At 38.8% G+C, this 27,911-nt stretch overlaps 1 protein-coding gene across 1 annotated transcript; it reads left to right on the top strand.

The window, feature by feature from the left end:
- The first annotated feature begins 4,555 nt into the window (after positions 1 to 4,555).
- Positions 4,556 to 13,417, top strand: cmtr2 (cap methyltransferase 2). Its single transcript, XM_020661192.3, has 3 exons — positions 4,556 to 4,615; positions 6,877 to 8,136; positions 10,113 to 13,417. The coding sequence occupies exons 2-3, from the start codon at positions 6,886 to 6,888 to the stop codon at positions 11,160 to 11,162; spliced, it is 2,301 nt and encodes a 766-aa protein (XP_020516848.2). The 5' UTR covers positions 4,556 to 4,615; positions 6,877 to 6,885; the 3' UTR covers positions 11,163 to 13,417.
- The last annotated feature ends 14,494 nt before the right edge of the window (positions 13,418 to 27,911 follow it).

Here is a 27,911-nt window from a genome sequence, read left to right on the forward strand (position 1 = left end):
GCCTTTTTGTTCCAAATTGTGGCCATAAAGGGTTCAGCAAGCCTTTTTCAGGCACTGGTACAGACCAGTTGGCTGGTTATTAAAATTCTTCTTGAAGGCAACATACATGTGGAACATAGATGGAAATATGTTTTCAATATATCGCAGCAATCCATCCAGCAGTTGTTCAGACTTTTCACTCAAAGAAATGAGTGCCAATTTGGTGCTGGAGGAGAAGTCAGAGGTTCCACTTTAGTCATATTACTGGACATCTGTACAACATATTATTGAAGCCCATCCAATCTAACAGTTATGGTATTTTTTAAGTCCGTACCAAACAGCGATCGATTATCACTGCCTGTCCTGGAGCCATATCCCCGTGGCTGGCAAAAACTCATCAATTATTCTCTGCATTAGATTATCTTTTCACTTTCCTCGGCTTCTGAGAAATAATTTCCAGTCCTCATTATTATGCTGTCCCCTGTAGCTACTTGGTTACTGAAAAATTGCTTGTAATGTAAGCTTCTAGCAGACATAATTAATGAAATGGCAATTTGTGGCAACGTCCCTTTTAAATGTTAATTGGTTCTGATAAGAGTGTCAGCAAAAGTACTGTGTGAAAAAGGATGGCTGCACATTTTTTATATTACACTGATGGAAATCTGCACATCTACCTTTTGTGTCAACAATGGACAAAAAATGTGTTCCTGTTTAATTAGTAGTTTTATGACTCTGTACCAAATAAGAAAAGGAATGTAAGGCTAAGACTGTTGTGCCTGTGTGTGTGTGTCTAACTGCACTATCTGTATGGCATGATTATGTGTATGTACGTGTATGACCTTGTTTTCTATGCATCAAGGTTATGACCAGCAGGCTGCGATCATCATGATGGCGATAACATGCATCCATCACTGTGCTGCTCAGACCTTTATTGAAGTGGTGACAGCAGATCTTTGACCTCCGGGCTGAACTCTGCAGGATAATCGCTGCAGTTGTCAATGAGCTCAGGTGAAGGAGAGGCCACAGTTACCTTGTGTGAGAGTAACACATCAGGATAACATTAAGTTCAATTTGTGGTGCTTTAAGAGCACCAAGTTGGTTTCATGTAAAGACAGAATATTCAATAAAAATACATGTTCAAGACAATAAGCAAAATTTGAATTTGAATGTTACAAATGTTTGGTGAAATGGTATATTTATATGAAATATTTCTTATATATATATATATATATATCTAAGAATAGTTTCTCACGCCCTGAATGTTTTTTAGTGAGTAAAAAAAAACATCTATTAAATAAAAGAGGAAAATCAAACAAACTGTGTGAATGTGCATGAAGAATTGTTATACTGCGTTATACTGCGTTATACTGCGTAGGTACCGTTAGATTTAGAGACATGTTACAGGGTTAATCCTGTCATTCATACACACAGGCATTCATGAATAACAACAAAGATTAGAAAACAGCACCATGACGGCTTTATACATATATTCCAATTTGTACACTAACAGCATCATAGGGGTGGATGAGTGCGACACAGAAAGAAATATTTTTGTTCATAAACCAGTAATGGACAAGATTTAAAATTTGACTTGATTGCACTTAATGATAGGCTATATCTTTAACTCTCATCTTCTAGATGTGTAACACTTTATCAAGCAGATGTATAGATATTTCACTGAATAGATATTTTTTAACTTGCTGAGGAGAGAGGGGGTCAGAGGATCATCAAAGACTGTATTATTAATCCTGTGTACCATATAAGTAACACTTTTCAGAGGTACTGGTTGACGAGTGGTTAGTCTGCGCGGCCCATGTACAGAGGCTTAGTCGTCAGGTGGGCAGCCAGGGTACCAAATTCACCTGTGGCTACTTTCTCCAATGTCCCTTTTCTCCAATAAAGACACACAAAAATATATATCTATATTTTCAGAAAGTAGCACTTTTCAACTATCTAGTTGTTTTATAGATTTTAAAGTTTAAAGTAGGGAACTTAAAAACAGATCAAAGAGCCACCAATAAAGCAACAATGCTAGCATGGCTAAAACCGTTGACTGTATATAAAGGCACGTCTTCATCTACTTCCACTATACAAAAATGAAGCCGAACCTCTTTCGCTAAAGTTTGCCCCATGTCCCATCTTACAACTGGCTAGTATATGGACTATCATTTGATCATGGATTCAACTTTTTAATTTCTTTTTGATCAAGTCCAAACCTAAAACATCCACCTGCAATGGGTCTGAAGGGAACATGTATTTCACTTTGCAATTGCACTTAGTTTTTTAGTGTAAGACACTTCAAAAGGACAGAGTCAGTGGCAGAGTCACACAGTTGGTTTGTTAGTGGGGACCTGAGTGAGCTGAGTGCTGGAGGGGACTCTCGATTGGCTGCCCTTTAGAATAATACACAGTATGGATGCTGTCTGTCTCTCTACCCATTTGCAGAGGACATTTAATTTTTTCATAGTCACATATGACCTTTAAAACCCCAATCTCTTTAATACCAATAGTGACATATAGCTACTCTACTGTGTTGCATTTGATTTGAATACTGAATACTCAAAACTTTCCTTGCCCCCCCCCCCCCCCCCCCTTATTTTATTTTACGTGACTCAATGTGTATTCAAGAAAAAACTCACTACATCTTTTAACTAATTTTACAGGGATAAAACAATTTACTAAAATAATCAGCTTCTCATAATCTTTTTGTTTAACTTCAAACCACAAAACTTTGGTTTAATCCTCTCATTATGAGTCTTTCTGCACAGTTAATCTTCGAAACTCACTCCATCATTTCCAAAATAAACTCCTCCTAGCCTCCTCAAACATCTGCTTGAATTGACTGCCTCCTTCCATCTGTCGCAGTTTGAGATGCTGCATTTGGATAGCTTTGTAGGAACATTAGGACAGAAATAGAAAGATAACTTTACAGCGCACACATTAATATTACAGGAGGTGCTACTGTTATGGCAGGGAATCAAACGCTAGAATGTTTACACCCTACATTTTTGGAAATCCTAATTGCACCTGGATATCCCAAAGGTCCATTATTTATGAATGAGACTCCTTCTGTGTGTGTCCTGTTTTTACTTAGTCACATATTTCTGTTTGTTAAAGCATAGATTACCATTGTATGAGCAGCATAGCTGATCTATGTGAAGTATATTGTAAGATACAAACAGTATTTAAACCACATCGAAAAACAGCATTGAAAACCTGCAATCAGTCAGTCAGTCTTCAGATGCTCGCAATCTTAAGAGCTCTATTATTATATAACATCACGCAGATCAGTTCACCATGGATAATCTGGCGGGGAAGATGCACACAGAAGAAAATCTGGAAAAATAGAAGATAATACAGAGTATTCATAGTCATAAATTCTCCTGAATTTGCCCACAAAGTGAAAGTTAAAACATGAAACTATGCACACATTGTTGTCAGATATTTCACTATATCAATCAATCATTCTTTATTTGATAAAAACAAATGTTATCTCAGGACACTTTACTAAAGCAGGTAAAATACCTAACTCATTGTTATTTAATGTTACAAAAGAGCAGGCAAAATACCTTATTAATTTCTCTATTACAGAGACCCAACATTAATCCATCCAATATGATATTTTAGATCATAAATGCATATTTGATTACAGTATTATTTTAATACAATAATTTTAATATCAAAATATTTGGGTTAAAATTAGCTCAAACCTCCAGCCTATCACACCCTATCAGTTCAGTTATTTTAGAAATAAGATAGGGACTTTATTAAATAACTGACCTTGTCTGCAGAAAAGTTAGAAACCCCCACTTACCATCCAGTGTAAGTGATATTAAAGGATGTCTTCATAAAAAATAACTTCATATTCTACAAGAAAATGTGAGGGCATTTGAATGTAAAAGGAGAGCTTAAATGAATACAAAATAAATTACAATACCTTAAAGGGGCTATATGTAACTTTCAAAAATACTGTGTTTGTGGTGTTACCGCATGGCCGTTAGGTGAACTGCACCTGTAACCTGTTACTCGCTCTCTGCAGGCACTGGCTGAGAGCGGGAGTGTGTGATGAGTTTGTCCGCCTTTGAGAGCTCCTAGAGCGGATAGAAGTGTGTGGAAGACGGCCTCTGGCTGTGCAGGTGAAGACCGGGAGTGTGTGATGAGTTTGTACTGTTGATCTCTGTAAGCGGAGCGGAGTGAGGAGGACGTTGAGAACGTGCATTTTTTTCGCGGAAAATACGACCCTGGGAAAATTTTTATACAGGCAACACAGATAGACAGTGAACATCCACTTTTTCACATCAGTTAACTGTTTGCTTATTAAAGGGCAATAAAAAAGATTTATACATGTAAAAAGTTACATATAGAACCTTTGAAAAATCTATAATTTAAATGTTAAAAAACATATACATAATAAAACGATAATAAGTTAACAATTAATTTTCAATCTTTGTTTTTGTGCTTTTGTTTGGTTCACAAATAAAAAATCATAGACTGTCCTGTGTCAAATGATAACGATAAAAAGCGTAACTCGTCCTTTAAAGAAGCCCCGCCCTCACAATTACCCGCATGCGCATTGAGGATCTCAGTCACATGACAGCCTGGTTGGTTCAGTTTCCTGTCTGCTGCCAACCATACGGTGAGTTTCAGAAAAATCCTTTCCAGGGATCTAAGTCTGTGCCGACATACACCTGTTTACACCTGATTCACATTCAGATTGAAACATCTCTGAAAAGTCTTTAAAGTTTGTCATATAAATACGAGCTTAAAGATATTTGAAGACAAAACTCACCGAGAGCTCAGCGCTGCAGGAGGAGCACATTGTAGCTTTGACTGAGGAAACACATGTTTTATCACATTTTGGATCCACTCAGAAAAACATTCAGCATGTCCCCATCATCCGTATAGCTCAAACTCCGGTGCTTTATGCTGTGGGGTTTCCTAGCACTTCTGTCTATTTTAAATACATCACTGATTCTGTTTCAGATGTTGTTTCAACATAACAGTGCAGGGAATACCCACATTGCTTAAATGTGTCATTACAAGCAGTATTGAGGATACAATTTTATTTTGACTTGCACTATTTTCAGTGCAGGCTACAAAACAAACAATTGGTTATTGATGGTGGTATGGATGAATATCACCATTAGTAGCTTACATACTTAGACTTTGTCTTTTTAGGGAGTAATGTTAACAGCAGCAGGTCAACTTTTTACTAACACAGCTCAGAGAAGAAGACTTTCATGCACTCAAGCAGTGGTTAACAATTTGATTTACGAGGAATAATTGATGAATGTGCTGCCATTAGCTGCAGTACGTTGCCATTCATCAGTGAGTCACTGCAGACTAATCAAGAAATGACCCAGAAATGCATTCTCCTGCCCACTGTTGTCATCTAAATCATGTGCACACGAGCTGAGGATTAGCTCTGGGGTTAATTTGATTCAGACTGTAAATTTTTTATGTGTCACTTGTTAGAAATTGTTCAATAATTAAATGAAGTTGAAAAAAAACAAACCCAATTTTGATCCCATCATGATAGTATTTATTTTGTATGAAAAAAACTTTCGGTCAGAGATCGACTTTAATATAGTTCTTGAAGGCTACCAGCTCATGGGTGACAACAGCAGTAGTAAACAAATATTCCTTGTGAAATTTGTCAAACTTCAAACTTGGTGTTTGGTGTTCACAGATGTTGCTGGAAAACTAAAGAATAAAGTTAGTCTTCGCTGCACAGTGAATGTTTTGCCTATTTTAGTTTTTATTGATTTAAATAATTCTGTTTTATTTATTCTTTATCCTTTCTTCCGCTTGTGTTTTTCTCTGTACATTTTCTGCACCTTTAGACCAGTGATTCATAACCTCGGGCTCGCCAGAAGCTTGTGTAGGAGAAGAAAAAAATTATATTAAAAAAAATCTGATATTTTCAACTGGGTTGGTTTTTTACATTACAGCGCCTGTACCAGTGAGATAATTTGTCTCATAAGGCTGTTGTCTAGAGCTGTTAGGAGGCTGTTTTTAGGCTGGCTGCATGCTTGCTCCTGCACACATGTCTTTAAAATGACACCCCCCATAGACTGCATGCTCGTTGTTTGAGAGACTGCTGGGCTTTATGAAAGTCATGGAGCATGGATTCAGATGAGACAAAGAGGTGTGAGATCACTTACACGTAAACAAAAAAAAGGTTACAGTTTAGGGGCTTTTATTGTTTAGGGTCATATCTCAAAAAGGTTGAGAACCACTGCTGTAAACCAAGACAAAGTCCTTATATTCAAGTCCTTATGCACAATAATATGATTGTCATCTTGAGTGAATTTAATATAAATAATTATTGTATTAATGAAGTAAATTAATTTTTTTCAATTTTAAGAAGTATATTATCAAAAGTTAAATAATGCTGTTTTCTTGGTTCATGAAAATGGACAATTTTGAGATATATGGTCTTAGGAGTGCTTCCGTTAGACTTTAGACCCTCTTGTTGTCTTCATATGTAACTGATGATATACCACTTTTGACCAAGAGGAAACATGTATTGTAGTAGTGACTGATTCATAAAATCTCTTGTTTTTGGAGTGGGTGGCCCTGTGAAGAAATCACCAGTAGTTACAGTCTGACCTGCTGCCTGAGGACACCACAAAACAATGAGTCAACATGAGTAATTCAACACCACTCATGCATGTAGAGGGAAATGAGGGGCAGCAGAGCTTGGCCTTGGTTAAATTCACTGTGAAATGTTGTGCTTGCAGACTTTATTTCTTCAGATTGACTCAACCTGTGCCATGTAAGCAGGTCACAGAACAACTACACCATCTGCTGGATCACATCTAAAAAGAAAATCAGTGATGCAGATGTGTGTGTGTGTGTTTTTTTTTTTTAACTATTGTTGTTGTCTTTCAACAGGTGAGGAGGATGAGCTCAAACAATGGGACCAGACGGAAAGTCAGCAAGCTGCACCATTTCAACAACATGGTCGCTTTGGACCAGGACACACAGACTGAGATTCTGAGTCTTTTTAAAAAAGTAAGGACCTATGTGAAACCGTCCAGCGAGGAGTGGTGCATCCCTGACCCAAATGCTGCTCTCAGACACTCTGCAGAGGAGCACTGCAGGCTGCAGGACCTAAAAGTGTTACTGAACGATGTGAAGAACCAGCTCAGTGACAAGAACGTCCAGGTCTGGCACCAGCACACCAACTCCACAAATCGAGCCGGGAAAGTCATCGCCACAGTGCGCTCTGCTGCTAACGCTGAGATCTGCACCCAGGCCTGGTGCAAGTTCTATGAGATCCTGGGAACATTTGATCTTCTTCCAGAGGAGGCTCTTCAAAACGGAGAGCTGAACACGGTCCACCTTTGTGAGGCTCCAGGAGCCTTCATAACCTCTCTAAACCACTACATCAAAACGAGCGACTCTACACGCTACTGTGACTGGAGCTGGGCAGCCAACACTCTCAACCCGTACCATGAGGCCAATGGAGGGAGCACCACCATTGCAGACGATCGGTTGATTGCCAATACGTTGCCCTGGTGGTTTTTTGGCTCAGATAACACAGGCAACATTATGCTGCAGAAACATCTGCTGGAGCTGCAGGCGTTTGTGGCCAACATGCGCAGAGTCGACTTAGTGACAGCAGATGGGAGTTTTGACTGTCAGGAGAACCCGGATGAGCAGGAGGCGCTGGTGGCGTCGCTACATTACTGCGAGGTCACAGCTGCACTGCTGCTCCTCAGCCCGGGTGGCTCCTTCGTACTGAAAATGTTCACTCTGTATGAACACACCTCTGTCTGCTTACTCTACCTGCTGAACTGCTGTTTTCACTCTGTAAACGTCTTCAAACCTGCAACTAGCAAAGCAGGAAACTCTGAGGTTTATGTCATATGTCTGAACTACGACGGAAAGGAGGCAGTGAGGCCTTTGCTCTCCAAGCTGATTCGTAACTATGGACCACATATGGCTGACCGTGAGACACTTTTCCCAAAATCTCTTCTACCAGAGTCTTTTTTGAAACAGCATGAAGAAGTGAGTTCATACTTCCACGCACTGCAGGTGAGGACGATCACAGAAAACCTGCAACTGTTTAAAGGAATGAGTGCAGAGCAGAAGCAGCATCTCGATTACATCAGGGACTGTACAGCTCAGGAATACCTGCAGCGCTTCCAGGTAGGAGTTCCTTGAACCATGAACTTGTCTTTTAATGTCACTATAGAAATTCTTGAGCTTTGAAATGGCAGACAACAAAACAAGTTCACTTAGAGGATCATTTGCTCACGTTAAAAATCATATCGCATTTTCCTCATCAGCAGATTGAGTTTCCCTCGTCGTCGTTGAATTTTCAATGTTAAGCTTTTATTTTTTTTACGGGGCACTTAAGGGACTTTTTTTGTCCACGTTGACCTAAAAGGGAATAAATGAATTAAAAATGAATGAGTGAAACTCTTTCTAAAGTGAAACTGTCCTTTTGAGGCCTTCAGTGAAGTCCAGTTTAGAGTACTTTTGAGATGTAGTTTCCCAGTGAGAAATATGGGCAGAAAAACCATAGCACAGTGTAGATTTAGCATCTGCTGGTAAAAGTGTACCTCACTGTAACAGACTTATCATCATCTGAATTCAGACCCAAAGAGAAAAAGACCTGAACAGAAGTCCCAGATTAGTCATCTTCTGCTGGTACATCAGTTTGTGTAGTATCTGAACAGGCCTGACATCTGAACTTAGTCTGACATACTAAACTAAAGAGAAATGAATCAAATCTTTCATTATATTACACGAAGAAAGGAGCATTTTAGAAGCTATTATCAGTCAATGTTTTGCATATTCAAGCAAAATTATAGAGAAATTCGGTTTGGTGAGCAATGGCACCACTAAGGTCTCTGAGGACAACTTCACTGACGTAAAACATGAACGGTGTGTTGACATTTACAGTTCAGTGTCTGACTTTCAGCCTACTGTTTTGTGAAGCTCTTACCAAACATGTAAAAGCCTATCCATTATTACTCCTGACAGTTCACCTTCTTGCTCAGCCACTCTTTCTTTTTCTCCATATCCGTCTTCCATCTCTTTTTAGCTGAAGGCTGTGTGTGAACTAGTGCCATAAAGCCATACACACTCACGAAACCGCCCACTGCCAAAGTTACATAGTGCTGAAACAGGTGAATAAAGTTCTCTGTGGAAATGGGATGGATGCCATTCTCCCTGTTGAAAGTTATTGTTCTATTAGATTGACTTTGAAATGATTATTTCAAGTTGGGAAAGTTACATATTCTTGCTTTAAATGACACTGAAGATTTGTCAGTTTATGTTACAGCCAAGTTGGTGTCATGGCTCTAGAAATGGAAATGCTTTATGCTATTTAACAAAATTGGCAAGCTAACACTAGGATCATTCACATTGCCAAAATATATTTTAAAAGTGAAGAAAATTAGGACTTCATTTAACCTGCATGCTTTTTAAATGTCAGCAGGATGAGAATGTTTACTTGTCAGCCTAACTTTCACTTGATTTATCATCTCAGGATCTCAATCACTTTTGTAAAGTCTTCTTCAATACAGATTGAGGTTCAATTAGTCAAGTATGGTCCTAATTGGAGTAAATGAGTAATAAAGCAAAACATCTCCACCTTCTACTTTACACATGCTACCATCTGTCTCCAAAAAAACATCAGGTTAGGCCAAACTGACAATGCACATACTAATGGATAACATTATGGTGGGTTTGTCTGACTCTTACATATATTATTTGGGTAAACATTACGTATACCTGCTCAGCATTAGCAATTTGGCTCCATCATCATGACCATGGCAGCATGATGAGTTAGGGTGTGGCTACGTTGCAAGTTCAGCCTCACCCTACTGCTGGCATGGCTGTAACAGAAGCTGTCAATCCTTCTTTGATAAATGGCATCGAGTTAAATGTAAATCTCATGCTGGAAAGACTTGTGACACGTGACTCTATGAAGCATCTTTGTATAAGAGCTGAAGGCTAAATAAAGGTAGAAACCCTTAAGAAATTGAATTTTAATAAACACTGTTATTTCACTGAATGTAAACAACTGGTAATTAATTATTCACTCCAGTCATTGTATTTCCTGATAAACTTTATTTGTGCATATTTGTAATCAAACATTTGGTCTCTGTGTTTAGGTGAGCTTCCTTCCCCGGAGTCGATGGGTCTCTCGTAACACGGTGAGTCCCGCCTGCTGCAGCATCTCAGCGGGCCGACCGCTGGGACAGAAGAAGCAAACAGGCTCCTTCAATGAGCGCAGGGAATTGCAGACCCTGAGCTGGAGGGAGCGGATCGAGAGGGGTTGCCATGCCACAGAGATAAAGAGACACCGCGTTGAGGCCAGTGGGATCGGCTGTGTGCTGGAGGGACCCCTGACTGAGTTTCTGGTGGATTCATGGTACGTTATTGTTGGGGCTGCATTGCCTGCAGTCAGAAACTCTGCAGTCTGTGACGGAGGATTGTTAAACCATCTAAATGAAGCCCTCATGGACACAAGACTCGACTGGACTCTCACACCACCCTGTGCCTCTTGCAGTGTGGCTTTCGCTGCCTCCATTCTGTCTGAAGTTGCAGGTCTCTGTGTCTACCCAGGCAGCAGTGAGGAGAAAAAAAAGCAGAGACAGTGTCTGGTGTTTGGCAGCAGCCACGTCTGGGGTGAAAACCAACATGAGAATTTGGCCATAACATTTTCTGCAGAGCCTTGCCTTCCTCAGAGAGGATGTGTCCTATTGCACGACGGGGAGCCTTTGTACCAGCAGCAGCTCTTAGCTTGTGTTGTTTCCTCCCTACAGACCCTGAACTCTGGGGATGCCCTGCTGCTGCCCATGTTGTCTGCCCTCACCCGTGTTACAGCAGCTATTGTGCTCTGCCTGCATGTGTGTTTTCGCTCAGTCACTTTCAGGTGTCCTCCACCCTCAGGCGTTGTTGGTTCTGTTCTTGTGTGTGTTGGCTTCTGCGCTGAAGCTGCTGCACGGATACTCCCTGTTCTCACTAACGTCCAAGACTCTATGGGTCAGTTGTTAAGAGGAGAGGAGGACTCGGCTAAAAACCCTTCGCCTGAGTGTGACAGACAGGTGATGCAGTTTGTTCCTATGGACGAACTGCTCACAGGAGGACTGACTGAGTTCCTGTTGACCATGAATTCTGAAATCCTCAAACAGAGGCTACATTTACTAATGCAATCGTAGTGCAGTGATGTTGGATCAGTTCAATCACATTGGGCATCCAGCAGAGTTCCACGGGATGCTACAGAATTCATTCTATTTTTATTATTCATCTTTCATGCAATAGTTAACCACAGCACCTCACCACAGATGTGTTGAGTCAGCTGAGTCTAATGATGCAGGAGGGATTGGGGATAAATCGATTTTTTGGGGGGAAAATCAGGATTTTCAAATATGAAAATCTAGATTTGAAACTTATTCCATCGCTCCCCTTGGGCTCTCGCATTTCACATCCCCCCCTCCTCGTTTACTTCCTGTGTCTGGTTGGCCCCGTGTGTGTGCCACTAGCCACAAGTATTCAGCTCAAGTTGCTTTGCCTCATCTGTACTTTTGGTGTACCCTGAAACTGCACGTTTACAGCTTATACAGAAACTGTGTCAAAATTCTATATGAATTATTATGAAAGGATGGTGTCATGTAGACTTGTAAGTTAAAACAAATATATATGGCTAATAATATTTGCCATGTTAGCTCATCCCAGATATCGGTGTGTGTATACTGTACATGTTGCCGGATAAGTGACATAAAATTGTACTACAGAATTGCCGACATAGACACTGTCAACATTACATGGCTCGTCTTCCAGAGAGTTATAAGCTTCATTTTCAACTATAAAATGTCCCGTTGAGTCAAGAGCTAAAAACAAACAACAAGGACACGTGGAGTTCGTTGTTCATGTTCTAAATACGCACTTACTTGTTTATAGTTCCCATCATGTGTTTGGTGTGTGGAGATAAGTTAAAAGTAAGACATAATCATCTTTTAATTAAAATATCCTGCTTCCACACCTTACAGACAATCACGTATCACCTACCTCTGAAACTAGCAGACTTCAACTCCTAACAGAATTAGCCTTTAAACTGTTAGCGTGAGAAAAAAAAAAGTGAAACAAAGCTCAAAGCAGCTACTAGGTTGCCTGACTGCAGGTGGAAATCAACACCTCACACCAGCAGTGTGATAACCCAGCTGACATCAAAACTGAACATAATGGAATGAACGTCTTTTAATTGGTTTAGCTGACTAGGTCTGGTAGTGAGTTTAGTTATTGCTCAATATTTAGGTGAACAGACATTTTTTAATGGAAGCTGCAAAGATTAGTTGATTAAAAAATATGTTTTAAATTGAAATAAGTTCCTCAGAAAGGAGGCACTCGACTCTGAAGATCAAACAGGAAGACAGACTGATGACACAAACTTTCAGTGCATGAAAATGCAAATTACTTTCAGTACTTGATCAACAGAAGTCATGCGTGACTAAACTCACTGAGGATTTTAAGGAGGTTGAATAAACAAGAGTGGAGCCCTCAGCACCAAACCTCCTGTCAGTCACAGATGGTTTGTGTTGAAACCCACATCACAGAGACCCTGGAGTTTTAGCCTGAAGTGCCTTTTATATTTAACAATATTTGATTTCATCTTAGGATGTCAGGGATCTTTTTGTCTCTTTGCCATATTGAAGGTTACTGCCAGCGAACTGATCAGCAATTTCTTTAGTTTTGTCCAACCTATTGACTATGAAAGTATAGCCTGTGTTCACTGAAGTGTTTCATGCTGCATGAGCTGGATAAGAAGGTAGCTGCTTGGAAAGGAAACATGCTTATTCACTTAGCGTCAATTATAAAAAAAGTTGTTGTTTTTAATATTACCACAATGTCATCGTGACATTTATTTTCTTATGAAAAGAATAAAATGTGTTCTTGGCAATTACACAAAATCTAAGTTTTCTGTTTCCTGAGAAAGCTCTGAATGTTTTTTCAAGTTCCACTTCTGATACTGTTTTATAAATATTAACTCTAATGTAAATATTGTTTTTTTTGTCCCAGCCTTTGGACTTATGTTCAGGGTGGTAAAATCTCAGTCGGACTTTGAATGGACAACTTCTCCATTGTTTGTCAGAGATGAACAAACATTAAAGAGTGTGATTGTAGTATGTGTTACCATGAGATAACTGTTATGTGCAATTGTAATATCCCCGTCCCTATTTATGCACACACATCCACCACGGTCATGTTTCAGCTGCTTCTTCTTTAAAATAGTCCATGCTGAACTGATTCCTGAGCATCTGTATACAGCTGAAGGAGCTACAAATTGCAGATCATGCGGTCAGAAACGTCAGCTGCAGAATAAAAATGCAGATGAAAAATGTGTGTACTAACCGTAAAACTAATCAGAAAAGCATACTAACTGTGTACAACAATAAACACAAGCTCATAAAAAACAGACATTATGACAGACTTTTTATTAAAATTCTCCAATAATAAATCCTTAGATTTTAAGTATGCAGGATGAATGTTGATAGTTATTATGAATTATTCTCCTTCACTTTGGCAAAACATTTACATTTTCCTGTAAATACACACAAATCTGTAAAAAAGAAAAAAGAAAACAATACAAACTCACCCTAGTTTATCTAAAGAGGTGAGACATCAGTTTTACGCTACATAGTGTGGGTTTTGTTCCTCTATGGGCCGGTTCCAATAAATGTCAAGAGGTCAACCCCATGACAACTGTATAATACTTAACTGACCAAAGGTTACCTACAGGGGTTTCATTAATTGATTAAAGGCAGGGATGATAATTTTCTCCAGATACACTTATTAAGATTTTGGTTGAAATTGTCTTTAGGTCCTGACAGACATTAATAATTAATTGTGCTCTGAAAAAGGAATGAAGAAAATCTGTCATCTGTAGCAGTTTGTAAGCCTGTAAAAACTTTGACCAATGTCTGCCACGAGGTACCAATCTGATGAACCAATCATGTCTCCCTGCTCGTTCTCTGCATCATGCATGCTCGAGCCCACGCTCAAAGCATGAGCTGAGCTCCGCTTCTTCACTAATGGTCTCTTGTGCATGTAAGTGAGGGGCATGGCTTTTGAGGCAGCACAGATGGGAGTGGGTGGGTACAGATATAGCACTGAGGGAATGCTACTTTCAAAATCATGCTAGTTTTCTAAAATTATCAACCCTGCCTTTAATTCTGTTTTAATGCCTCTGGAGTGTTGCTTTTATGAACTGTGGATTTGGGCTAAAAATGGAATTAGAGGACAAACCAGTAAACCATTTCTTTCTAACCTGTCTGACAAACAGACATTCGACTAAAAATACATAGATGGACATTTATTTCCTCCTTGTTCTTTACATGCAAAACAGAAAAATACAAAGTGAGCAACAATTTTACATTCATATTATTTAAATATTACAGTTTTAACAATATAATATATAATAAAGTTTATTTATAAACCAACATCACAAAGTGCTTTACAGATTATAAAAATCCCAACAGTAAAATACACAACAATACACAATGATAAAACAACGCAGCAATCACCCAATTAACAGAGAATGGAAACAACTAAGACAAAGATTTGCTAAAGTTAACAGTAAAACAAATAAAACATCATGGATGAAACAAGAATTATAAGAAGACCTTTCGATAAAAATGTCTTTTTAAAATTGATTTAAAAGAAGATACTGATGTAGCTAGTCAGAGATCCTCAGACAGGTCGTTCCACAGCCGAGGAGCCCGAGCTATAAATGCTTTGTTTTGTGAGTGTGTGTCTGAGTCAAATGATTTAGTATGGAATCTATACTCTGTAATTTCCAAATGTGCCACACACACACACACACACACACACACACACATACACGCACACACACGCTCAAACACACGCATACACACACCCACACACAAAAAAAAGCTATATTTGTATCTGCTGCTGATGCTGACTGTAGTACAATCTCTGAGGATGAAGTGATCAGAGGGTGAACTTGTTAACTCCGTCCTGAACTCAATTTGACTTTAACAAAACAGATTGTATTGAAATAATTCTTATATCTCTGTTAAGGTTGATGACCTACAAAACTGCTGATCATTAGATATGGCTTGTAGGCATGGAGGTTAGTTTGAATCTACTGATATATGGGAAAAAATTTAATTTTTTAATCTAGACAATCTGAATTATATAGACAATAATGAATCATCTGGCAGATAAATAAAAAAACATTGCACATGACTGTCAGTGTGACAGAAACGCTTGACAAAAGCAGCAGTTTTGGCTCATATAAAAACATTTTTCATACGTTTCATTGTTTCCACATCACTACTGAGTGAAGCTCCACCACATGTCTGCTGTCTACAGAGAAAAGATGTTGACAGATGAGGTGAAGTGAAACTGCCGTTATGTAACACAAATAATGCAGCAGGAATAAACTCGTGAAGAGGACAGTTTTCCTCCCCGCAGACAGGGTGTGTGTTCACCAGAGGAATTCAGCTCAGTCAGTCAATTGTCTCTCTGTGATCACAAGCTGTCCTGCTTGTTAGTCTCACTTTGTACAGTTTGAGAGAAAGATAAATATGTTAAAAAACTAAACAAAGCATTCACATCTTAAAACACCCTCATCATGACAAAATGACCATGAAGCTGTCAGCACTATAAGCCTCATAATTAAACTCACAGTGTTTAATACAGCTTTGTAAGAACCTCTGTACCTAATATTAATCTCTTTGCTGTTCCAGGATTACACCAGGTTAATACTAATTACGCCTGATTCAGGTCAAGTCCTAAATCCTCAGTTTTGGGACCTGAGACAACTGTTAAAGAGTTTGACTATTTAACATTCATTTAAGCTACTTTCTTTCTAAGTAGGCTAATGACAGACAAGCCTGATAGCATAAAGCTAGAAACAGCTAGCGTTGCTCCTTGACAGCACTTCCAGCTAGTACAAACAATAATTTTCCATTGTGTTATATGTCAGACTTCTGCATTAGTTAGTTTTAACTTCCTAGTGTCCTGGTGTGTTAGCTAGGTAACCTCATGTCGATGCATATTTCTAGACGTTACTGTAATAATGTGATTTTTTAAAAGATACGTCCTGTATAATGTATTATAACAAATATGTATATGATTTATTATATGTATTTCCACCATGTCATTCAGAGTATGAATGCTGCACCCAACCCATTTATTTCAGAATAACTCTTTTATCTATGAAGAGTTTTTATATGGATGATCTGAGATATAGATCACATTTTGTTATTGGATGTGCCTTTCTCCAAGATTCTCTTGCAAAGGCCGGCACTGGATCCTTAAGCAGGACAGGCCTATCTGTCTGTGTGAGAAAAGCCTCCATAGAAGAGGGATGTTCAAGTGGCTCTTCTGTTTTGACCCACAAAGGGATCTTAGTTGGAGGAAGATGTATTTTAGCCATGCAGTTGGGACAAAGACAGTCACAGTTGATACCAGTTTAGACTTGATAGAGCTAATGTAACTCCACTTTGTCTTTCGCAGCGTATACTTTTGAACAATTGAAATCAATTGAAGATAGTTCTTTTTTTTACTATACCCTAATACATTTCTCTATCATCTAATAAGAGCATGCAATTAATGTAGTTGCTTCTATCTATCTCTATCATTTTGGTGAATACACTGTTACTACCTCGTACCTCATGTTACTGACGCTATATTTTTCAAATACATGTCCACGTCCATGGCAGCTCATCCACACGCATAAAGTCTGTCTTCTTCTGTATTTTTTTTTTTACCACTAGTACACCATCCATTTTTTAAAGAGCCCATATTATGCCCTTTTTGGGGTTCTTATATTTAATCTATGTACTTACTTTTGTACGTTCACAATATCTAAAGTCCGAAAAAAGTGTCTGTTTTCATGTACTGCTCCTCCTTGCTCCCTCTACGCTCTGAGTCCGTCAGCTGCACTCTGTTGAGCCCCCACTGTTAGACCCCACGTGGGCCAAGTCTGCTCTGATTGGTCTGCCGATCAGCTCTGTCGTTATTGGTCAGTTGCTCAGCACGCTTCTCGGAAATTTCAACATGAGCTGCAGGGCTTGCCACAATGAGCCAATGGACTTAGATCAGTGATATCACACTGACAATGATGTCAGACTGACAAATTTTTATCGAGGGGGGCTGGAACCGAGTGTTACATGCAGCTAATGCTACAGCTAACAGGAGGATGTAGGAGAAGTCGCGTTTCCGCGGACTTTGAATTTTTGCACATAGATGTGCCTAAACATGCACAGGACACATGGAAAACACACTAAAGGGCATATAAAATCAGAAAAAGCATAATATGGGACCTTTGACTGATGATGAACGATGATCTGTTATCCACTATTTAGTCAAATAAGTCTGGATTTGCATAAACTTTTTTGCAGTCATTAATGTTACTCAGAGAACATTTTCTACCATAACGTTGGTGATCCCTCACTATAACGCCACGATGAGATTTACATTTGTACATTTTTTGACATTTATGATTACATTTCCACTGTTTTAGCTGTACGTTGAGTTCGTTTCACAAATGTTAGCATGTCACTGCGTACATTTTGAACACCTTTAGCCTGATCCAGAAAACTATTAAAAGCAGCACAAATAATAAACCAGTTCACACACAATGGTCTTATTTTTCTGGCATGATTTTAATAAAGTACATGACAAAGAAAAAAAAATCATGAAGAAACTGAAGTGTTGGATGATTTTGTCCTTGTGGAGTGTGAATTTAAGTAAAGGATGACAGTAATGCTTCAGCTGAATGAGGAACAGAGAGGAAATGAACACACCACTAAGCAATCACAGAGAACATCTGCTCTCTGTCACAGCGACACTGCAGCAATGCAAACGAGTCCTTCTCTCTCCCTCCTGCAGCTGTTGTCTGATGACAAACCGTCTTTGTCTCTCATATAGACGGAGGATTGATCATCTGCAAGACAGATAGAAGACCGATCAATCTCTGAATTAGAAAAAAACATATATGAGCCATGTCACACCTGATGTTGTATACAAAAAACAACTCTTTTACAGTTTAAACTGGATAACAACAAATATATAAAAAGAAAATACCCCTGGAGAGTGTCTAGGGAAGTCACTGTCATAGCTTAAGGCTTTAAAATGCACTGCCCAAAGCAAAGCCTTCTGAGCTGTGCTGAACAGTCACTGATAGTGAAGAAGCTCAGCTATTTTCTGCAGTATTAGAGGAAATATAGAAATGGGAAATACTAAGAGGACCGCAGATAAGAAAACTGAACAGTAAAGATGTAATCCTGCAGGAATGTTGACTGGATGTAATATCAAGTAAGATAAAAACGTTCCTGCTTTTATAGACCGTTAGTGCTGCAGGTAGTGTTTGATATGATAAGTATACACTGAGCAATACAGGTATGTATTTTATCATGCAACTGTACAGAAAGAGAATACATTGTAAAATATATAAGGGGTGCATTAATTAATGCAATTTCATTTGAGTTAGAGCGATGGTTTAACATGAAGCTGTGGACTGTTTTGGTGTCAACAGGGAAAAATTAAAAAGTCATCACAGGAGGAAAGAGGAATTTAGGGTCACAAATCTGTCACCATGGCAGCTGTTTTCTACTCATAAACAACAACAACCAATTAACCTCTGACACCCGGCCAGAATTGAAGTGTCAATGCTTGTCGATTCTTGGAAATATTGCAGTTTAGTTCCTGTTCTAATGGCTGGTTTTATGGATCGAGTATGTAAATCATGTTCGATAGTGTGAGATTTATTGTCAAAGCAAAATGCTTTTGGGTCTTGTCTTCTTAAAATGCTAATCAGTTTAAACTCTCGTTGTGTCTGGCACTCCTGCTTTTCTTTCTGATAGTGTTGTGCAGAGAGGAAAGAGCAAAGAAGGCAAACAGAACACACAGCCTTTGTCTTTCACATGTTTTATGTCTGCTCTCACACAAAGTCCAGGTCAGTCAACTTCTTGATTCTGTGATTCTTTTAAATAACAGCCTTGATACTGTGCACATGTTCTCCATAACTATGTAGCACTGATGCCTCCAGAAATACGAGAGGCCCAGTGTTTGGAGTAAATAAACTTTACACTGAACCAATAATCATTATTGTCTATGATAAAGATTTTTCCATGTTATTGCTTCTGGACGAGATTCTAATTTGTCAAATGTTTAATCAGTTTATAGTTGACAGATACTTAACAGACTTAACGATAATATTGAAATGTTTCTCATAATAACGCCATGGTCTAAGACATTCCTCTGCAACACAATTACATTGTCTATTTTTAGTGATAATAATGGAGACATATTACAAAACCTCTGCAGAAAACAACACATCATCTCCTGATGTTTAAGTTAATAATCATATCTACAGACTGCATTAACACTCATTGTGCTCTCTGTCAAGAGGTCGTTGTTCTAAGTGAATGGAGAAAGGGATTATTTAACTCCATTGATTTTTTTTCTGCAGCCCACTGATTTCAGCAGAACTGAAGGTTTTTTTCACAGCCTGATGATTCACTGATGCAGCTCAGATCAAAGACTCTCAATGTGTGTCTTTGGTTTGGACGTCTGATGTAATAAGGAGCTGAGTATTACAGTCTCAGTGCTGTGGGTCAAACGCAGGAATTTGAGTAATTAACAACACAATTAATTTATTTTGAAGCAGTTCTTTAGTGAAAAAAACGCTGAATAAATGCTGTTGAGTTGTAAAAGAGAACAATTGGATTATAAGAAAGATACTTTTAAGTGTTCAATGAAAATGCATTGTTACACTATGTCTTTATGTTTTAGACATTTATTATGATGGATTTAAGCATAGAAATAAGGTAACTGATGACCGCAAGAGTCTATAAGGCAACTGAAACTAACAATGTTTCAAACATAAAGTAGTTTTACATCTATTAGATAGGCTTTCAGCTGATATTTTAAATAAGTTTCCATATTTCTCTGATAGGATGAGAATTTAAAAAAAGAAAGACTCAATTATTCATCCCCTTGAACACTGCCCAGTCTTGTTGAAGAACCAATAGCTCACTGTTTTCTATTCAACATTTTCTGTTTAAAACACAAAATGAAGCCAAACATACACATGCGAAGCTGACAAAACAAGTGTGTGAAGCGGCTGAGTGTTTATGGGTCACACATGTTGTTCAACATGACAGCTGGATTATGTCCCATATGGCCCGCATTGCTTTGAATTTAATTAGACTAATTTGTTTCAACACAGGAACTGATCTCATTGACTGTTTCTTCTAGCTTGAATAATAATGATCAACTCTTAATTGATCAGCCATTTTTAGTTGCTGTAAACTACACCAACACAATTTAATTTCCTCCCCAGTGAAACTGAACTGGTTTGGAGGGTGTCTGAGGCTCTGTTCAGACTGCATCAAATCAGATCCAAAAACAGATCTCTAAAGCTTTCACACAGTATGAAGCAGCTTCACAGATCCCTGTCTGGTCACATGATATGAACATCATCACCAGAGGTGTCAAAAGTATTGACATTCCTTGTCCAGGTAGAAGTATAGATACTGGGGTTTGAAAAGACTTCTGTGGAAGTTGAAGTATCAACTCAAGCTTTTTACTCAAGTAAAAGTGTAAAAGTACTGGTTTCAAAACTACTTAAAGTATAAAAGTAAAAGTAATGTAAGGGGAAAAAAGCTTAGGAATGTAAATTTATTGGAATGTAAATGTACAAACTTGGGACATTTCGCTCGAGTTCTCTTGAGTCTCTGCCACTGACATCTTGGTACTAGGCTACATATGTCTGCTATTTCCTTGCTGGAGTGTGAGGTGATTTGTGTCATGTGCAGGTGCGATGGATCGCGTACAAACCAATAGGGTGTCGGAATGGTATATGTTTATACTTCTCATCCAACCACGATCAAATTCACTCTATCCGGATGGTGCGATTTATTTGGATACGTTTTTTTCTTTTTGGGTTTTTTTTTTAACGATGACAAGCAGGAATGAAAACAATGAAACAGGAGTAACGAGGCTATTTTTAAAATGTAAGGAGTAGAAAGTACAGATAATTGCGTGAAAATGTAACAAGTAGAAGTAAAAATTTTACTTAAGTAAGGTAACAAAGTATTTGTACTTTGTTACTTGACACCTCTGGTCATCACTCCCTCCCACTTGACCATGGTGAATTTTACTAATATCTCCTGATGTGTTGGCATGCCCTGCCTTCACGAAAAATGTGACTGTTTGCGTTCTCACATGCAGCTCATCCTGAAAATGTTAGCATGTTCATAAACACCATAAGACGGACGACCACAGTTCTATGTGAAATTGTCAGCCGCCAATTCAAGTGTAGAGCTGAATTCTGACAGTGTTTCATGTGACTCAAAAGGCACTTTATAACAGTGTTTCATCAGCAAAGGGATCCACACTTGGGTGCGATTGACTTGATCCAAAAGTGCATTACATGTATTTTGATTTGCTTTCCAGACTATCCAAAGTAAATCCTGATTCAGTCCAGATCTGCTACAAATGAATTGGGGCAGTTTTACTGACAGAATGTTTTTCTGCTTTTACATTTCACACTACAAATTATTTAAAACAGCCTGTAAAGTTGTAGTTCCAATAATATTAATGAATAGATAAAACCCTTTATTTATGGTTGATATATTAATACAATTCATTTACTATGGTTTCATGGCATTTACAGTGAATATACATTCAGTGTAAATATAGTTCATTGGTCTCTGTCTGACTCAGTAGTTAGCTGGAGGGCACATCAATAGAGCGCTGCTCAACCCGCTGAATTGAATTGACTCAATAAAAGGGATTGCCTGTACGACAGGGGGTTGGGGTGCAGAGGGCACAAATCAGGCCTTGGGGACACTTGTTGTTGGCATTTCATATGAGCGAGCACACACACACACACACACACACACACACACACACACACATACACACAGCCCAGCCCTGTGAGGATATGTTTGCTCAGGTATGTATACTGCTTTTATATGTGCATGTGGGAGTGCTTGTTGTGCTTCAGTGCATTTGTTTATAGAGGGCTGTCAACACACAATGATTCATGTCATCTCTGAGCTCCAGTGCATAGACGTCTTTTCCCTGCATGTGTGTGATCCATGTTTGTCTGCACAGATTCATATCTTTCTCTGAAAAACACAGATGATGAAGAGTGGTCAGAGTTGGACATGATGGCTTATGATGGAAATCTGCCTGTGATGAAGACGTTTCAGGAGACACATGAGGAGAACGGAGATGACCACAATAGGGGTGCACTGTATAAATGGTGCACATTTTCCGCCTTGAGATTGAGTATTCATCTCAATTTATTGTATCTAAGACCTTGATTCCGTTGAAATGGAACAGAATCCAGTATTATCTGGAGAGATGGGGCTTATTGCAACAATCCTGATCACTGATTTATTGCTTTAGAAAATCAGACTGCAACCGTTGCACTTAGGGTTCCTCTGGCCTCAAAGTGACCTTAATATGCAGGATTGCATTAAGACAATTGTGCTACCTAATACAGACCTAGTAAAAGGTACTGAAAGGGACCTATGGTACTGAAAGGGACCTATGGCATTTACATCATCATTTTGGTAAATTAAAGAGCATCTCAGCTGTGGCAGGTAATCTACCTTTGTCACATTAGTAGTGTTTTGTTTTTTTTAGCAACAAGAAGCTTTCTGGTAAATGGTAAATGGATTTAAGATTGTATAGTGCTTTTCTAGACTTCTTAAAGCTCTTTTTACACCGCAGGTCACAACAACCCATTCATACCCGTTCACACACTGTGAAGAGAGGCTGCTATGTAAAGTGTCCATCAGTATTATCTACTCCAATTCATACACAATCACAGAAGCATTGCGAACAATTTATGGTTCATGACACTTCGACATGTGGTTGCATGAGCTGGGGAAAGAACCCCTGTTGAGAGATTGAACCACATCTGCCTAATTTTAAATATTTCAATTCGATGGACTAAAGTTGGTCGGTTAAAAGTTAAAAAGGAATAATGTCACCATTTTGGAAACTCTATTAGCTCAATTTCTTACTTTATCATTGATGAGGATAATGACATACATTTAATATTCAGCCAGTTAGCATAGCTTAGCATTAAGACTGTTAACAGGGGATAACATCTAACCTAACCTGATTTACTTTAAATTGTTTGACATGTTGTGACATATGCTGCCTTTTTCTTTTTAGACGTTTAACAATATATGAAAAATAATAAGCTTAAGAGGTGTTTTAGGTATATTTTGTTAGTTATTGACAGATACATGCTCTGCTCTAGTCTAAGCTAACCAGCTGCTTGGTTTAGCATCAGAGTTCACAGACATGAGAGTGGTTAACTTTTTCTTTTTACTCTTATTGCATGCTTTCTAGCTCACTTTCATTTATGTGTGCTTGACTTTTTCTTTAAATGTTTGGTTTTTGGAATCCATTCTGCCTCTCGGCCTCGTTGCAGGGCTCACTGTTGCATCATGAGAACAAATAATCACTCGTCGTCTCAGGTGACATTATTACTCGTGGAGTTGTTTTGGTGGTTGAAAAAAATGTGCTCAGCATCTTAATTGTTCCCAACGGGATGGCATACAGGGAGATGTTTTTCTCCCCCAAACCATTCAGCAACATAAAAAATACAATTTTATCATGTGAAACTGGCTGTCAAGCTTTCAAGCCTAATCTGTGAAATGCTAAATGGTGATGTTTGGGTCACATTGTGCTTGAGTTCGGCTCAGTTATCTCAGCAGGAGGCTGCAGTGTGATGTTAGCTCAGCTGCTTTTATCTGATATCATTTCCCTGTACAAATGGCATACAGTAAATGATGATGCTGTTTTTTTTTCATTGTGTGGTGTTTATCAGTTCCAGTGTTCTGCAGAGAAATTATCACAACATTATCTGCAAAACACACAAAAAAAATGGATTCTGCTTTATCTATTTTCAGCATTTCCCAACTCCAATAGTTTCTATGTGTGTTGTTCACACTACAGTCCACATTGTGCCTCTGATAAAAATGACTGATTACTGCGATGATGCTCCCTGTCACTCTAATTTACACAAACCCCACACTCCCACTCAGACTTCTGCTCAACCGTGTTCAACCGGGAGCAAATGTCTCTGCATGGCAGTCAAACCCAGAAAGCCTAATCAAATGTACATGCACCCTTCCACACAAATAATCGCACACTGTGATATTCATTCTTACCAACAATATGCTAATTTGGGGTTTATTGTTCTTTTCAGTGTCATAATGCAGTTTTGGATTTCTGTCAAAGTTGCGTCACTTCAGTGAGCAGGACTTTGATGTGATTTATTTTTTCATCCCTCAGCTGATATGTGATTGGCTGCATGCTGAGAAGTAAGGGATTGTAGAGTTAATGATGACAGGTGGATGATACAAACAGCCTGATTGCACAGCCTCCTGTTTGTGTTTAATGTTTCTTGATTATCTCTGTTGTAAATAGTTGGTGTAAGAGGTACCGTAGGTAGATTTGGTTTACAGTAAATGAATCGGCCTCCTTTCACATACAAACGACAGCACAGCACAGGATATAAAACAATGAAGTGACAACAGTGCTCAATATTAAGGGAATAGCCCTTAGGAAAAAGAAGATCACAAAACCCTTTAGTGAGAATAAGACTAATAAAAACTAGATAAAAATATACCATGGTAGGTACACACAATATGAAAGTAAGACTATACCACCATGAGCCATCAGTTAAAATAACACATCTCATGTGCGTATTGTACGCATGTTGTACGCGTATTGTATTTGCAATGATCTGCATGGAGTTATACTTTATAGCCCGATGTTGGCAGTTTTATGCATTGTGTGTGGAAAAGCAGGACTATAACATTCAGTTTTCTTCTTTTTTAGTCATGGTCAATATTCATCAATACTACTGGAAATAAACATCCACACTGTGTGTATGGATTTCCTTTGCATCACTTAAAGCTTCTTCTCCTCAGATCGAGCTGCCCTGAAGCTTCCTTGTCCCTGATAGTTTATTAAGGCTGATTTTGGTTGTTTCTGTGATTGTTCTGCTGGGCTCTCCTCAATGTTCTTCTCTCTGACCTGGGACATTATGTTTCAAACTCACAGTCCTGCTTGGATTTTTTCTGATGTCTTGAAGGGCTATTCATTTTTCCTTTTTTTTAAACCAAGGATTACAATCGTTGAGGAGATAACCAAAATGTATGAAAAAACGGAGTAAAAATTATGAATATATATATATATATATATATATATATATATATATATATATATATATATATATATATATTTATAGATAAATGACTGACTATTTTTTTTCTGAAATTGCAATTGTATAATATCCAAAGCCACTAAAAGTTGATATGAGGGCATCATAACAAAAAAAAAAAATTGCTGCCCAGCCCCCACACCCTCAAACACTGTCTGGCTCCATGGCAGTCCTATCATGTCAGGTGTAGATAATTTGCCAGGTGGGTCATCTCTTTGGCTCGCGTGCTGCAGATTGATCAGAAATGAGAATGAGGCACAAATAGATTCAACCATGGCCTCATGCTGGAGGAAAGTCTGCTGCACGCAAACATGAGCGAGGGGCTCATCGGACAGCTGCTGTCCTGAAACACACACACACACACACACACACACACACATGCACACACGCACACACACACACAAACGTACCCATAAAGGGTTATTTCTTTAAAAATAAATCTATTTTGGATCACTGTGAGTCTTTAAGAAAAGGGATGAGGTTGACAAATCAGCTTTAGTTTTTATAGGCACTTTAAGCTGAAGGATTTATTTAATCATTACAAAATTATTGCTTGAACACATATCTATTTTCTTAACATTTACACAGAGAGGGCCACAGCAATTTTAAAATCAAATTCAGACTATTTAATCTTGGATTGTATTTGAGATTACCTTATGGACAGGGTAGCACAGAAAGATTGATCATTGATTCAAGCAGGACAGATATGTTTGAACAGCCACAGACACTGGTGTTAAAGTCATCCAACAGTCACATTAATCCAGAGCTCAACTTGCAGCAAATAAGTCTCCAGTGTTTAGCTCAATAATGGTATATTCCAGATTCAGCCAATGTTCATTAAGTCTGCACTCTGATAAAAGGTTAGTATATTATTATGATTAAAATAATCAGTTCTTTCAATATATAAATGCGTGCAGGATTTATGCACTTGATCCTTGATAATTCTGCTTAACACCAGAGATGAGAGAAATTGTCGCTGCCTTTCAGAAAATTAAATCAAAAGTGACTGAAAAGCCTCTTAATACCTGCTCGCCTGCACCGTCCCGCTATCCTGCTTTCTCTTTCCATTTTAATTATCAGCTTTAAGCCAGTTTTAACTCATCTCAATTTGAATGATATATTTAATACAACATTAATAGGATTTCATAATTTCCCATAATTTGCTAACCACGCAATGCACAGTGACTTGCATGCAAATCTAACATCACAGCTGTCTCCTTCTGTTTTAAATTCATATATGTATGTGCATTGTAATGTTCATACACCTGCCTGTCTGCATGTGCAGCACGTGTATGCATCAAATGTAAGTACATGAGAGTGTGCATGTTCATTTCCCCTTGACAACTTTCCACTGTGAGAGGTTATCAGGTATCCATTAACATCTTTGTTCTCTATCCTTCATTGTGCCTCTCTGTTACTCATCCCATCACTTTAACTTCAACACGTTGAGCAGAGAGCGCTCATAGCTCTGCAAACAAATCCTATAAACTCCAATTATTATTCATACAGTTTAGGCTTTATGATGGGAGTTGCTATAAATAACTCCCCCTCGCTCCCTCCCCCTTTTCTGTCTTTCCGCATTCACATGCTGTAGTAGTACTTTTGCACTTATTCTACACACACACACACACACACACACACACACTCACACACACACACACACACACACACACACACACACACACACACACACACACACACACACACACTCACACACACACAAACACTTATTATCTGCCCTCTCTAACTCTCTCTCTCTCTGTTTTTTGTTTTCTTCCTCTCTGATCAGCCACACAAAGCTCTGCAGGGAGAAGATATAGTGTATTCTTCTTTTTCAGCATTCTCTCCATCTGAGCTCCCTCCCCCTACCTCAGCACCAAACCATACCATATATAACATCTTGTGAGGACAAAACCAGGGAGGGAGACGCACCACAGCAGGAGCGGAAGATGAGAAAAAGATAGGATGAGCGAGTGGCTCACCCTGCAGAATGAACAAAGCTGTAGAGGTGATTTAGTATAGCTGTTCAACATTTAAGCTGCTGCTGGATTTACGCCAAGTGCAGGTTCGATTGACCAAGGAGACTGAGTGCCCCTCTGACCTCCATGGGCAAGGAAGAATGATGAAGAGTGTGAAAGGTTTAGGGAGGGAAGGGGTGAAAGTAAAAGCTGAGAATTAAAGGTTGAGTCTAACATCTGATAAGGTACATGCAGGAGTGAATAACATAAGTGATTTGGAAGATAAATGTGATTATAAGATGCACATGACTGCACATTTCTACTGAGTTTTCTTCCAGAGGTGTTGTGACCCCTGGGATGTTAGGGTATTCAGGCTTATTTGATAATTCACCATGCACAGAGCTATACTATTTGAAGAGACAGGTGTGACAGATCCCATAAGATCTAAGCAGGGCGCGCTGAAGGATAACTAGTTTGATGTAATTTTCTTCTCACGGGAGCAGCAGGATTGGAGGACGTATAATGACCCTGCTGTGAAGCATGCAACATGGACAACAGTTAACAGTAACTCATATGTAAAGGCCAGGAGAGCCTTTCTACTCCTCCCTCTCCTTCTCAAACCTCCTACTGTAATTGGTCTACTGCATGCAGCCTCTCTTCACGCTGAGGACGCCCCCGTGTGGCAGGCAGAAGAAGCGCGCACGCCGCGGGGGGTTTAAAAG

Source organism: Labrus bergylta, chromosome 3 (genome assembly GCF_963930695.1).
Source record: "Labrus bergylta chromosome 3, fLabBer1.1, whole genome shotgun sequence".
NCBI lineage: Eukaryota > Metazoa > Chordata > Actinopteri > Labriformes > Labridae > Labrus > Labrus bergylta.